The sequence below is a fragment of the Pongo pygmaeus genome, chromosome 7, assembly GCF_028885625.2.
Source record: "Pongo pygmaeus isolate AG05252 chromosome 7, NHGRI_mPonPyg2-v2.0_pri, whole genome shotgun sequence".
Taxonomy (NCBI): Eukaryota; Metazoa; Chordata; class Mammalia; order Primates; family Hominidae; genus Pongo; species Pongo pygmaeus.
This window is the reverse complement of record NC_072380.2, coordinates 70,929,167-70,944,034: the sequence shown is the minus strand read 5'-3', so window position 1 is coordinate 70,944,034 and position 14,868 is coordinate 70,929,167. Positions and strand designations below refer to the sequence as shown.

Below are 14,868 nucleotides of genomic sequence, written 5' to 3'. Positions count from 1 at the left end.
ACTAATGATTTTAATGAAGATGCAGCATCTTGCAAACAAATAATTAGTTTTTCGCATGAAAGGATAAATAGAATCCTAATTAACAAATCGGTAATTTTTCTTAGAGCTTTTAGGTTTTAATCATAACAAGTGGCAGTTTTTATGTGTAGTTTGAAGAATTTATTTTGTTATTCTATAGTCACCGAGAGTAATTATAACTCCAAAGTTTGTGTAATACAGTGTATGTTTATTTTGAGTTAACAGAGTTGTAAGCCTGAGACAATCAAGGCTCTTTGATTCTTCTTTTGAACACCACACCCAAACACCTGGAATAGTGCTAAAGGCCCTAGAAGAGTTGGGTAATTATAGCACATTGTACAAATTACCTAGTCCATATCTAAGTGATTCTTTAAAATATATATAGACTTATTGCCTGATTTAAAATTTGAGCTGTCTTTATTCCTAAGTGAAACATCTCATTGTTGACCTCATCTCTCAACTCACACTTTGTCATAAAAATGACCAAAACCACAAACTCAACCCATGCCATAGACAAGGGTTTCTCAACAGCAGCACTGTTGACATGAGGCTGGATCATTCTTTTCTACAGGGTCTGGGCAGTGTAGGGTGTATGGGAGCATCCCTGGCCTCTATCCACTAGATGCCAGAAGCATCCCTCAGTCATAACCATCAAAAATACCTCCAGACATTGTCAAATGTTAAATGCCCTCCCCAGGCTGGAGTAAAATCACTCCCATTTGAAAACCACTTCCAGGCGATGCACAGTGGCTCACACTTGTAATTACAGCACTTTGGGAGGGCAAGGCAGGTGTTTCACCTGAGGTCAGGAGTTCGAGACCAGCCTGGTCAACATGGTGAAACCCCTTCCCTACTAAAAACACAAAACTTAGCCAGGCATAGTGGTGCATGCCTGTCATCTCGGCTACTCAAGAGGTTGAGGCAGGAGAATTGCTTGAACCTGGGAGGCAGAGGTTGCAGTGAGCTGAGATCGCGCCACTACACTCCAGCCTGGGTGACAGAGCGAGACTCCATCTCAAAAAAAAAAAGAAAACCACTTCTGTAGAAAATGTGACTTGCACTGTGTATCCATCATGATATTTAGTATTATTAAATAAGAGTGAGCAAAGCTATGGCCAAGCAATTGAAAAAACAAAACCAAAACAAAACTTTGAATCCACAAAGAACCAAGGAAATGCTAATAACCTTCTAAATAATGGAATTACTTATACTATATGGTTAATGCAGTCGGCAGTACAGAAACCCTTCATAAAGTCAGGCTCACACCTTAAGGAATATTGGACTAAAAATCAGTTTTCAGTGGCTGCTACTGGATAAAATATAAAAAGGAGTTTTATGGAGAAAATAGCAGATGCGTGGAGCCTCTGAGGCTTTACTCAGAATGCATATTCACAAGCCCTTTTCTTTTCAGTCATCTGATAGTGTGAAAATGCACTCTTTTTTAAAAGTACTGTTTATAACCTACATAAAAGTTGGAAAGTACATATTTTGAGAAACCACATTAGCTTTTGGAACCACTAATACAAATGGATTGTTACAAATGCAGGTTCATTGCCCGAAAATAGAATATAATGGGATCCTGTAAAATATGAATTTTAAATATTAGATGTGGGATATTTCCTGTAGTGTGTCTAAAGAGATTTGTTGCCTGCATTATATAGAATGGGGACTAGGTTCTATATCACTTTCTGAGGAAAGTCTTATTAGCACTGAAGAAAAGGCAACATTGTTCTGCTTTTAAAGTAAAAATCTAAAATAAATTTTAGATAATTTAATCTTGTTCTAATGTTTAGTTTCCATCCCAGTCTTACTTAACTCCTGTTCTTAATACATGCTTAAGTTATTTGTTGCAAGTTTAATATCTCAAATAACATTAAAAGATTTCTTGGAAACAAGACTCATTTATTTAAAATGTGCACATTCCACTCAGAACTGTTCCGAAGGTATTTTAAGCAATATTATCTTAAAACTACTTAATCTAACATTAATATTAATTTACTTAATGGTAAAAAGATTACTTTATGCAAGAATTTTTATAGCAAATATGAAATGTGCAAAAGTTATTAATAATGTAATTTTTTACAGAATGTGAAAAATATGATACAGAAGAGATTACATAATTTCTTTGATGTGAGTATTAAATGGAATATTAATTGATTACTGAAACAGCTTAAGTATCTAGCTAGGTTATGTAATTGTTGAACTAGAACAAATTGTTATACAGTTCAATTAAATACAAAGAGTGATTGTTATGGATAATTTAATGCATAAAACTAATAAGCTATGGATACTAAAATGTTATAGGAGACATATCATCCTATGTCGTACTACTATATTTAAGTATAACCTTATATTTTCATGTCAAACTGTCTGATATCTTTATTTTATGACAATAAATTAGCCTGAAGCAATTTTAGTGAAAGTAATATTGTGTGTTTGTTATGACTGGGTAATATTTTCTGTATGAATTAAGAGAAGAGTTCAACAGCACTTTGCGTTTTCAGAAAACTCCTCCTGCAGTTTTGTGTAGTAGTTTTTAATACTGTGCTATAATAGCTGTTTCCCTAGGTAATCTGAAATAACTTTAACGTTAGCCAAATAAAAACATTGCAAGAGAAAAATATTTTGTGCACATACAGAGTAAATAAATGTGTACACATTTAAAGTATATGCACGTCTATATATGTTTACATGCACATATATATATACATATAATGATCTACAAAGTTTTCATTTAATTGGTGATTTTACTATTATTTTCTTTTGTTCTTTTCGTTACTTTCTTCCCATTATTTCATATTTCAGGTATGACTGCATTTACATAAAGATAATAAATAATATGTAGGCTGCGCATGGTGGCTCACGCCTGTAATCCCAGCACTTTGGGAGGCCAAGGCAGGTGGATCACCTAAGGTCAGGAGTTCAAGACCAGCCTGGCCATTATGGTGAAATCCCACCTCTACTACAAATACAAAAATTAGTTGGTAATGGTGGTGCATGCCGGTAGTCCTAGCTGCTGTGGAGCCTAAGGCAAGAGAATTGTTTGAACCCCCGGAAGGCGGAGGTTGCGGTGAGTTGAGATCACGCCGCTGTACTCCAGCCTAGGTGACAGAGGAGAGACTCCATCTCAAAAAAAACAAAACAAAAAAAATCTACAGATAACTTTCCATATTAAAGACCTTTTCACAGGCAAATTGAGGGCACATCGAATCTGATTCTTTCCACTACTTCCCGCCTATTGATCTTTCCAATTAATGATGGAAACAGTCAAATAAACTTGCCCTGAGGGGGAAGTACCATAGTTTCCATATGTATAGTGCTTTATAATTTACAGATGCTCTTGCATGTCTCATCTAAATCTGACATAATTACGTAGAGCAAGAACAATTTTTACTCTTGTTCCCAAGACTAGTCGGCTAGGAACTGTCAGAACCCAGACTCTTCTCTGGGTCTCCTTATTTCAAACCCACTCCATGATAGAATCTGTCCTCATTTTGTCCTATTCTGCCTTACCTACAAGAGAAGCAGAGCCCTGAATTTCCCACACGCCATGTGGGCAATGAGAAGGAAAGAACAGCAGCGTCTGCCATTCTAGTCGTTTTTCCTTATCGTGCTGCCACAGATTCAGAGCAGTGCCCACCCGCAGTTTGCTGTCGGCATAAAAGAACAAACCAGTGTGATCTGGAGCAGCTCTAGCACAATCTGCTTATTAGAACGGACCCCCAGAATCAAGGAAGAGGTTAAGGACTTGACCACTTGGTACCATGAAGCTTTTAGCCATTATCTAAATTCTGAAAAAATGAACTACTTTTCAAACTATTTAAACTAGAGTGACTGAGTGGTCTCTTTAGGATAGGAAGATGTGGAAAACTAAAGTAGGATCTGGTTTACAGAAACTTTTTTCCAATGTCCCTGGAAAATTAGCTATTTTCATAGAGAGACTTTGATTTAGAAGTGAAAGAATATGGAATAAATGTTACAGCAGAATAATGGAATGGTGAGATCTCTGAAATACTTCTAGTTGTGACAGTATTGCCCTGGATTTATGTGATTCATTTAATGTCATTGACTAAATAAAATGTGCTAAGCCTATGCTAAGTGCTAGAGATAGACAGGTAAGTTAGGACGGTCTCTGCCCTCAAAATGCTCATAGTTCAATATAGGAAAGAGGTAGTGAAGCAACAACAGTAGAAAGAGATGTGGGCTGGGATAAGCACAAGATGCCTTAAAGCACGGACATAGGCACAGAGAAGGCACCTTAATCATCCATGAGGTCAGGGAAGGATTACCTTCTGGTGGTAAGGTTTTCCTTGGCTGGGAGACTTCGAGTTTCCGCATGTTATTCAATCATAATTAGTAATCTTACCTCCTGACACTGTCAGAAGTGTTCCAAGCTGGAGGATAAATTCTATGATCATCTAATTAGTAGTAAATAAGGGGAGAAATAGAAGGAAGTGGGAGCTGGAGAAGTATTTTAGGCAGATGAGATGATGGGTAAGCATAGAGATGGGGATTATCTGGCCATACGAAAATCACTAAGCAAGGATAAAATGTAGAGTGACAAGAGAAAGTAGAGAGGTAGATGCAGACAGGAGTGATGTCGGAAATATTTAAAACTTAATTCTTCAGGACTCAGTTTTCTTATTGGTAAAACAATGTGCAAACTGACTGTCTGTGGGGTTGTTGTGAGGACTAAATGAGTTAATGCATGTGTGTACTTGGCATATAAGTAGGCACAAAATGAGCATTTGTTGAATGAATGAATGATATCACATTTTTATCTAGGAGTATATTGATGATCATTTAATTTTAATGTATCAACAAGACCATACTAGGTGGTTTATGCCTGTTAGCATCATGTGGTGATACTTTGTTCTCCAAATTTTTCAGCAAAAGGGCATCATATGGTGACATTCCAGAAAGTAAGACAAGGGGCACCAATCATCTCTCACAATGCAGAATAAATAAGGCTTTGAGTAGAAGCAGGCATGCTGTTTCCAGCAAGTCTTCCAGTTTTGGCTTTGACAGGTTTCTGGCAACATATGATAAAATGGACATTGTCAAAGGGGAGGATGAAGTATTTGAAAAATGCTATAAAAAATCAAACAGGAGTGAAGAATGATCTCGGTGTAGAGGAGATAGAAGTGCTGTAAGCAAAGACACTTTGGAACTGAAAATCTGAAATACATTGAATGCATATGCCTTGTGAAGGGGACATCTTATGTGTGAAGCCTTAAACTAAAGCAATGAAAATTATTCTATAATCTTCATAAAAATTTAGATAAATCAGCAGAGAAAGTTACATGAGATCATGAGGTTTTATAAAGGCAACTAGGCAATAATGAATATAACTATGTAGTACTTGAAGATGTAAAAAATAAAACATTGTACTCTGGATATAATGATGGATTGAAAGACTTCTCAGATTCCTTAAAATGCAAAAGATATGTTAACAGAGCTTTGCTTCAGTTCACAATGGACAAATCCATACTCATACTCAATGTCCTGAAGGATTTGCCATTTAATCCAGTTATTTAAAATGACATGTTTTCATTTAGAAAACAGAAACTCTGCAATCTGAAAAAATAAATGTCAAATATCTCTTAAAAAATGGAGTAGTTCTAGACTGACCCTCATGTGTTTCGAATTGGTCAGGTTTGCCTGAACATATCAAAATACCATTCCACACCTGTCTTACCCCAGGAGAGTTTAATCACCAAAAGTCTATTTCTGTCACATAATTGTTATACTTAGTCACAATGTAATTTGTCTGAGTAATAATAATAGGGAAGTGAGAATCTCCATCTTAATAACCCTGTACCTTCTTATTTGTATTTTATTTTTATTTGATACTACCACTTTTAATCTCAAAATTATTCAAGAATTGTTTGTCCTTGGTTTTTAAAAAAAGTTTTACCATTTCAACCCACTCAATGGTCACCTAAATACAACTTCTCTGTTGTTCTTTTTAATACATCTGTCATTCTATTCCCATAACCTTTCCAATGCCTTGACTTACTAGTCTTATTTTTTGTTTTGTTTTGTTTTGTTTTGAGGTTCCCAGAACTGAGCATACTCCTCCAAACCAGATATGTGTAGAAAAATATTCTTACTTTTTTCTCTATGCATCTATCAGATACTGAAAAATATTCACTGAGCTTAAAAAGAAATAGCAGCAATAAAAGGTCCAACCCCACAAAAGTAATTACTTTCATACTTTTCATTCCACATCTATGTTGAACTTAGGTACTGTAGTAAATGAGGTGAGAGCTGATATGATGTGGAAATAAGTGAGTTTCGGCAGCAAGTTTGAATGCACCTCTCAAATTGTTTCCTTCGTAGATGGATTCGGAAAAAAATTTGTCTAAAACATGAAAAGTCAGAGGAATGTTCTGAACCAATCATTTGAAACTGTGCTGAATTTCATCTATACGGTATAGTTTTACAGCCTTAATCATTATAGAATTTCAGAAATTACTTGGGAATTCATTTAAAAAAGAAGGCTCCTACAAAGAAGCCAAAGTGTTTGATCCTCATTTTCTGATATCAGACACCCTGTGGAGGCCTTTTTGTAAAATCCATATTTTCATTTTATTAAATTTATTTTCATTAAATTCACCAGAATGGTTTTCTAGTTAAGCTTTCATCCACACATTCTTTTCTTAAACAATACATAATGCAAATGGATTGCTTGGTACTGAAAGTTTAGGGTTAATGAAGTTTTCTAGAAACTTGCATTTTTTTTCTTTCAAATGGAGTAATGCTTTCATGATATAGGCAATTCTTGTTTCTTCTATTTATCACCGTTTCATAAGTTTGTTTCTGTCTTTGCATAGGGAGTTAAAATAGAATCAATGACTCTTTAATATAATGAAAGCAGAACAAAGATGGGGTGAGATTAGTACAGCATTGCAGTTAAGAGTGTTGTCACTTACTAACTGGTACCATTGGGCACTATTTTAGTCCAAGTTCCCAGAAAGCAGAGCCTGCAGTGAAAGCTTGAATGTTAATGCTGGGAATGTAAGCCCAGAGAAACCAGAGTGAGGGGAAAGTAAGCAAGGCAGGGAGGCATGGAGAAGAAAACATAAGATGTATATTTCCAAGTGGCCATAGCTTTGCAACAACTCATCGCTGGTTGCTGGGCATGAGGGACATAGAGGTGCTACAGAGGACATCATGAGCCAGTCCTTCCATGGGACAATAGGAAATTTCCCTGCACTCTCAGAGTATGTTACCCAAAACCTCCTCAGCTCCAGCCAGGTGCAAAGCTTTTCTATATAAATTGCTGCTGTGCTTGGGGACACCTTGGTTTGTAGCTGTGGTGGCAATGGAAGTGGTGCCTCTGGAGGCTACATGGGAACAGTGTCAGCTGTTCCTGGAAGCAAACGTCAGAGGCCTGAGGGTCAGGCAGGCTGAGCAGATCTGGGGAGCATGTAACTGGATCCATCACAGACAAGTTACTGGACTTCCTTGTGTTTTGTCATCTATAAAATAAGAGTAATAATATTACAGGATTATTACAAAAATTAAATGGCTTCATATATTTAGTGAAATTAGAGAGGGCCTCCAAAGGAAGAAGTTCAAACTGGTTTGAACCACTGTGGCATTATTATCTTACTTGTAGAGCTTACTAGGTGACTACTTAATACTAATTAAAAGAATAACTTGGCCGGGTGCGGTGGCTCACGCCTGTAATCCCGGCACTTTGGGAGGCTGAGGAGGGCGGATCACGAGGTCAGGAGATCGACACCATTCTGGCTAACACGGTGAAACCCCGTCTCTACTAAAAATACAAAAAATTAGCCAGGTGTGGTGGCGGGCGCCTGTAGTCCCAGCTACTCGGGAGGCTGAGGCAGGAGAATGGCGTGAACCCGGGAGGCGGAGCTTGCAGTGAGCCAAGATCATGCCACTGCACTCCAGCCTGGGCGACAGAGCAAGACTCCATCTAAAAAAAAAAAAAGAATAACTTGAATCATAAGTTTGGTGTATTTGGTTAAAAACAAAAAACCAAAAACACAACAATGAAAAACATTGCATTGTAGCCTTACCCTTAACAGCAGAGGGAAACTGTCGTGTTTCTCTCTTGAGATTCATGCCATTGAGCCACAGGTTTAGGATAAATACATAGTATTATTATTATTATTGAAAATTTCAGTTTTCACAGTTAACAAAAAGAATATCTAATATTCCTCCAAATAAGTATATCACTGGGACAAAAATGAAAATACAAACTCAGCCCCAAAGTGGAGTCCAGCTTCTAAGTTGTGGGTCTAGCACTATCTTTTGCCCACCCATGGCCAAGTCTTCCAAGCAGCCGCACTGTACCCAGGCCATTCTTCCTCTCCATACCATTCAGATCTGTAGCTGAGTGTTTACCACTCAAGTTCAAGTGACAGGAGCCCAACCAAGAGGGACTGCTCTTCTCTAGTTCAGCTCTGTGTGCTCCTGAGTTGGAATGCACATCCATAAAAAGCACTAGCAGAGTAACTCGGCTTTCTTTTCTTTGGGTGTTGATAGCCTCGACTCAGTCTGGTCTCTTTCCTTTCAGTGTGATCCACTTCTGCAGCTGTGCTGTGCTCAGAACCAGTTTCATTCAGCTGGGCTCAGCATGGAGGCAGACTGACTTAAGACTTGTATCATCAACAGGTTCAGCCTTGACACTAGCAGATAAATAGACACCTCTTCCTTCTCCAGTGCCTCCTGACATCTTCCCTTGAGACTGGTGAGGATGTGCAGTAAGTGTGGGGGTTAGCTTTGCTCAGTTTTCACTGGATCTGTGTGACTGTGCATGGGAACAGCATTACAACTATGCATATTATCACCCTACATTTGATGCTTAACTTTCAAAATGCTTTGCTTCTAGGAAACAGCAAACTCTTCATTGCCCAAACTTATTTCTTCTGTTACAAAAAAAAAAAAAAAAAAAAAAGATGACTCGTAATCTTATACTGGGCCAAGGAATACAAAAATGGAAATTTTATTTTGGGGATATTAGCCTCTCTAAAAATGATTTATTATAATGCATCGTCTAAGAAATGTCAAATTGACGCCCTGTTATAAACATTTCCATTTTTAGCCCTTCTTTTCAAACATCAAAGTATCAAATATTCTTTCAGAAAACACCCAGAAATGTAAGCTTTTTCCCTTTATAGGCAATACAATGTGGTACTGTTTCATGAATTCCGTGAGGCTGTTTTTCCCCCTCAGCAGCAGTTTTCTGATTTTCTTTTAATGGTTTCCCTAAAATGTTCCCATTTTCTGTACCAGTGCCAATGACTGATTTATACTTCACATTCTATTTTTGACTTTTCTTGTCTTTGTGGTTTTGGTAGCCTAATATCGCCCATTTTTGCTTGTCATTCACTATGTTCAGATATTGCTAGATTTCTCCTTTCAATTTTTAAATAGAAGAAATAACAACCACCTAGTTTGAAAGCTCTTTGGGATTATGGGTTTGGTTAATATCCTCTAAAAACAATTTCAAAAAACTGAAGTAGAAGATTATAAATGACTTTTTATATGATTGCATCCCCTGGTGCTTTGAAATAAAAACACAATAAAGAGTCTAAAAGCGCTTGGTCGGGAAGGCTGATCCTAGGTTGATGCCATTTACATTCAGATTTAAATAAATCAGCCTATTTATTCTTTCAAACTTTGCTTCAGGTTTTAAATTGAGAATACATGGAAATTAAAAACCCTAGTATGCTTAGATATATTTTGAAAAGTTATGATGCCTAAATTCAGTTGACTTCTAAGAATAGTAACTGTGATGAGCATACGGAGTAAGGAAATGCAGTTAGTTATATTTAATAAATACAATTTTATTGCAATAGTTACTAATAATGCTCATCTAATCTGTAATCCAGGTAGAGTGAAGTGGGGTCATTAGAATGTGTTAATGTGAATGCTGTGCCTTCAGGTCTGTAGGGTGCACACACACACACACACACACACACCAGCTACAAATAGCCATTGAGTCTATTCCCACTTCTTATGGAGATGAAGTATAAAGCTGTAGTCAGAGTCTGGCCTAGGGGAGCCCAGAGCCTGCAGACAGCCCAGCCCTCACTAAGGAGAGGTGAGGAGTCTACAAAACACTGCAACAAGTAAAAGGGAAGGAAGGCATTCTGGACAAAGAGGTGTGATTATGTGTGTGGGATGAACTGGAAAACAGGAAGTGGGTGTGATAGGAACTGAGAGCAGAGTCTCATAGCAAAATCAACATGGCTCTTCTCCTCTAGAAAGCAAGTGATAGCATGAAATAAATACATTTGTATACTGTAGGCTCCCCAGAAATACACTTTTGGAGGAGTTCTGAATATCCTGATAGTAATTTTTAAAAGCCACCTGTATTAGGGTGCTCCAGAGAAACAAAACCAACTGGATGTATGGATAGATGATCTATGTATCTGTCTATCTCTATCTATCTAATCTATCTATCTATCTATCTATCTATCTATCTATCTATCTTCTATCTATCTATCTATCTTCTATCTATCAAAAGAGATTCAGTATAAGGAATTGGCTGACATGATTATGGTTGCTGAGATGTCCCAAGACCTGCAGTTAGCAGGCTGGAGAGCCAGGAGAACCGATGGTGTAGTTCCAGACCGAAAGCTGGCAAGTTTGAGGTCCAACAAGAGCCAATGTTATTTCACAAGTCATGCCCCAAAACAGTGAAAGACTGATGTCTCAGCTCAACAGTGAGGCAGGAGGAGTTCATTTACTCTAGTCAGTCCTTACTGTTGTAGTCAAGCCTTCAACTGATTGGCTGAGACCCACCCACCTTGGGGAGAGCAATCTGCTTTACCCAGTCTGTCAATTCACGTGTTATTCCCACTCAGAAACACCCGCATGGACACACCCAGAAGAATGGTTGACCAAATATCTGGGCAGCCCATGGCCTAGTCAAGTTGACCTGTAGAATTAACCATCATTCCCTCTCTTGGTTTTCTGCCAGGCCAAATACTAGGTTGACAGCTCCTCACAACACTTAAAAATTCTCACAATACCACAAATTCTGGATAATATACCTGCAGCCTCAACCTCCCAGGCTCAAGCAGTCCTCCCACCTTAGCCTCCCAAGTAGCTGGGACCACAGACATGTGCCACCACATTGGGCTAAGTGTCATTGAGATAATGTCATCACTCTGCTTTGATAATTTTTTGATGTTATTTTCAGAATTGATAGCTAACTTATCATTATGATTCAGAATATATTGATATGTTCTGGTGGTGAAGTGCATGGGTGGGTAAAAAGCCAGGGGGCCTGGGTTTGCATCCCAGCCCTACCGCTCACAAGCTATGTAGCTTGAAACATCTAGCTTATCTGTGCCTTTGTATCTTCTTTCGTAAAATGTAGGTAATAATAATACCTAACTCTTGGTTTTGTGATGCTTAAATCAGTTAATACATGTAAAGATACAGGTGGCAGGAACATAAAATGTACTTAAAAATATACGTATAATGCCTATAGCCACATATCTTTTATGTTAAAATGCTGTTTTAGTCTTGGCTCAATATTACCTAAGTATTGGTACTTCTTGAGGAAAGAGTCTTCATCAAGAGCAGTAACACTGAATGTACTCAATTAGTGTACATGTTGGATAGACTCAACCCAAAACTTCAAAGCCTTTAGCTGGCTTGAGAACAACACCAGATTTAGAAAATGAGTTAGAGAAGATGAAATAGAAAGTAACACATTTATAGAATATGCACAGGCAGTGGAGTATTTGGTTCACTCCACTTCTTCAGTTTAGTTTGTTACAGTCAGAGAAACTGTCCATATTTTAAATGGTTCCTTGGCACCTCAACATGAAAAACATTTGCAAACAAACCAGTGTACTCTAACAGTGGGTGGAAATGAAGAAATGCACAGTGAGGCTCTTTGTTAGGTCTTGAGTTGTTAGGAGTAACAGGCAGATTGGTTGGGGCTGGCCTATCTTTGGGTTGAAAAGAGTTCACCTGTTCAGCTGGGCACGGTGGCTCATGCCTGCAATCCCAGCACTTTGGGAGGCTGAGGCAGGCTTTGGGAGGCTGAGGTCAAGAGTTCAAGACCCTGCCTCTACTAAAAATGCAAAAATTAGCTGGGTGTGGTGGTGGGCACCTGTAGTCCCAGCTACTCTGGAGGCTGAGGCAGGAGAATCACTTGAACCTGGGAGGCGAAGATTGCAGTGAGCTGCGATCGCGCCATTGCACTCAGCCTGGGTGACAGAGCGAAACTCCATCTCAAAAAAAAAAAAAAAAAAAAAAGAGTAAAGCAACCTGGGGTAAGTCACTTGAACTCCGGGTTCATGAACCAGCTGACAGAGCAACCAAAACACCCAACTCTTCTTTTTCCAGTTGTATTATTTTTTATTTGCTCTAACAACCACATCTTTCAATAAGTAATTTCATTCTGTTTAGATAAGTTGTTCACATAATGTGAACTATATTTATAGGGTGATGTGTGAAGAAATCTTTTGATTCTCTGAGCTTAGTCTCATGAGTGCTTCCATGTCTTTAGGGAGGTCTTTATTTACAGCTTATGTTGATGTGAATTTTCAGGGCACCCACTCTGGCAATTACAGTTTAGAGGCTGTGAGCGACCCTCATGTTGGTATAACCTTCTTCTGCTGGCAGTTCATGGGTGGTGGAATGAGATGTCTATAGTACAATATTTTTTATGTTCTAATATAACACCATTTTTTCATAGTATATAAAGTATGTCCATAATACCATGGTTTGCACCACTATCAATAACACTATTCTGTTTCAAAAATAATAATTCAGACTTTCAATTCCCCATGTCTGAAATTAGTCCACCAATGAAAGTATATTCAGACCCAGCTCTGTGAAGTTATTGTGTTCATCCATTTGATTATTACCTTGGAAAAATTCTTCCTCTAACTAAAAGAGAAATGCTTTGCTCATCTATCAAGTGACTAAAAATAGCTGAGGATTAAGTCTGAATAGAATGATGACTACTTTCAAAACCCCAGATAATGAAAAGTATTTTGTTGTTGTTATTGTTGTTGCTTGAACTATTTGAGAGTTCTCCAATTGTGCTGCCCCTGCGAATTTCTTTCTTCCATCCTTTTCCTAACTTGAAAATTTGCGTATGAATTTCTATGCATTTTTAATACATGAATTTGATATCTGAAATATTTCAAAAAGGAGTATTTCATTGTGCCTGTGTATTTTTATTGTTATTTATTGTTATTATCATTCTTAGCCATGGTTAAGTGGCACATGCTCTTTTCAAATATTATTATAAAGTTAAATTTTTCTTAATCAGAAGGCTATTATGATGATGCCAGTTTTAGTCTATTATGAAAACTCTGCACTTTTTCTTTTTTGAGAGCTAAACTCAGAATGCACCGAGCTGTGCCTTCGTGTATTTTTCGTTATTCTTTTCTTTTAGAAATCATGCCATTCATTTAATACTTCATTACAACTGAACTGCAATATGTATACATGGCGTGCAAAATGAGCCATTTTGTTTTAAAACAGATTGCAGATGAAAGGAAACCATTCATTTCTTGCTTGCTTGCTGTAATTACTAGAGCACTAATTACTCCAAATCACTGACATCCAGGGTCAGTAAGGATGACAACAGAAACATCAAAGAAAAGATGTGGCTCGCTTGCTGTGACAGATTTTCCATAGTCCCAGCCGCAGTATTTTTTATGGCTACTGTTTTCCAGTTTGATGGTTAAAAAACAAAACAAAACAAATAAAAACCAAACATACCCGCAGTCAAGATTGCTGAATGTTTACTATTATTTCATTCGCAGTTTGACGGTGAGAACATGTATATGAGCATGACAGAGCCGAGCCAGGACTATGTGCCAGCCAGCCAGGTGGGTTAATTAATCTTCTCTGCCTTGTTTCAAATTGTAATTAAACAAATTCAAAGAGCTGCATTGCAAATGAGTAGCACTATCAGTAACTGCCGCAATCAGGAATAATCATAATTTATAAACAAAGCATTTAAGCCTTGTTTCCAGTTAATGAGATAGAGCTGATAAAACGCCAGAGTTGGCATTTGTTGAAAGATACTACCTTGTTTCCTCTCCAGAACGGCAAGCAGCTGTTTTGCCAGCATGATCTTTCCTAAACAGTTGTTTTACCTTTAGGAAATAAAGTCTTTACAGGTGCAGGTTATTTGTGCTTCTGACTGTAGACGATTTAATCATTATAAGCTACACGTGTCACAAATAGCTTTAATTATCAATGGTTGGGGCCATTTTCAACAAAATGTAACGTTCGTAACCCAAATCCCATGGCCGGTGGGGCTAGAAGGCTGCTTTCATGGTCTCCTGGGGAGGTAAGGAGTGGGGACTGGGGAGGAGCTTTCAGGCCAAAAAACAAGATATGATTGAAACCTTTCAAGGGCACCTTTGTATACATTTCACTGGGAATAGTTGACAAGGTATTTAATCATGAGAAATGACAACAAAAGTCCAATGAGAATGTAAATGGTTACATTTATAAAAGTAAATGTTTGACTATTTATTTTTAGATACTTAAGACCAGGTCCTTTAATTCAGCAGAACATTTAAAGCCAAATTATAACTGCCCTTGGATACCAGTATAACGTAAAATATGAGAACATTGTAAGCAAAAATAAATAAATGAATAAGTGAAAGCAAGGAACAGTTCACAGGAGCATTTTGTTGACACAAACATGTTTTTTCTAGAATGGTAAAAACCATGGTAGATTGGAATTTCATATGTTAGTAATTCTAAAATAAACTCTTAGTAATGTTCAATGCCTACATATCCACACATTTAGATTTAATAACTGGGAGGGGTTGGGGAATGGGGTTGGGAGGGAGCATAAAACTTTTTCTTCATTAAGGTTGTCAG

At 37.6% G+C, this 14,868-nt stretch overlaps 1 protein-coding gene across 3 annotated transcripts in view; it reads left to right on the top strand.

Moving 5' to 3' along the window:
- Nucleotides 1-14,868, top strand: part of TOX (thymocyte selection associated high mobility group box) — a 317,642-nt gene that overhangs the window by 144,876 nt on the left and 157,898 nt on the right. The window contains exons 1-2 of one of the 3 annotated variants that reach the window (XM_063668798.1): nucleotides 2,104-2,148; nucleotides 13,794-13,859. The exons of 1 other annotated variant lie outside the window; for it this stretch is intronic. In XM_063668798.1, coding sequence (XP_063524868.1) covers nucleotides 2,116-2,148; nucleotides 13,794-13,859 — 99 coding nt within the window. In that variant the 5' untranslated portion in view covers nucleotides 2,104-2,115. Of the gene's footprint in view, nucleotides 1-2,103; nucleotides 2,149-13,793; nucleotides 13,860-14,868 lie in introns of those variants that run through there. One more of the 3 variants, XM_054498277.2, reaches the window with a different exon arrangement.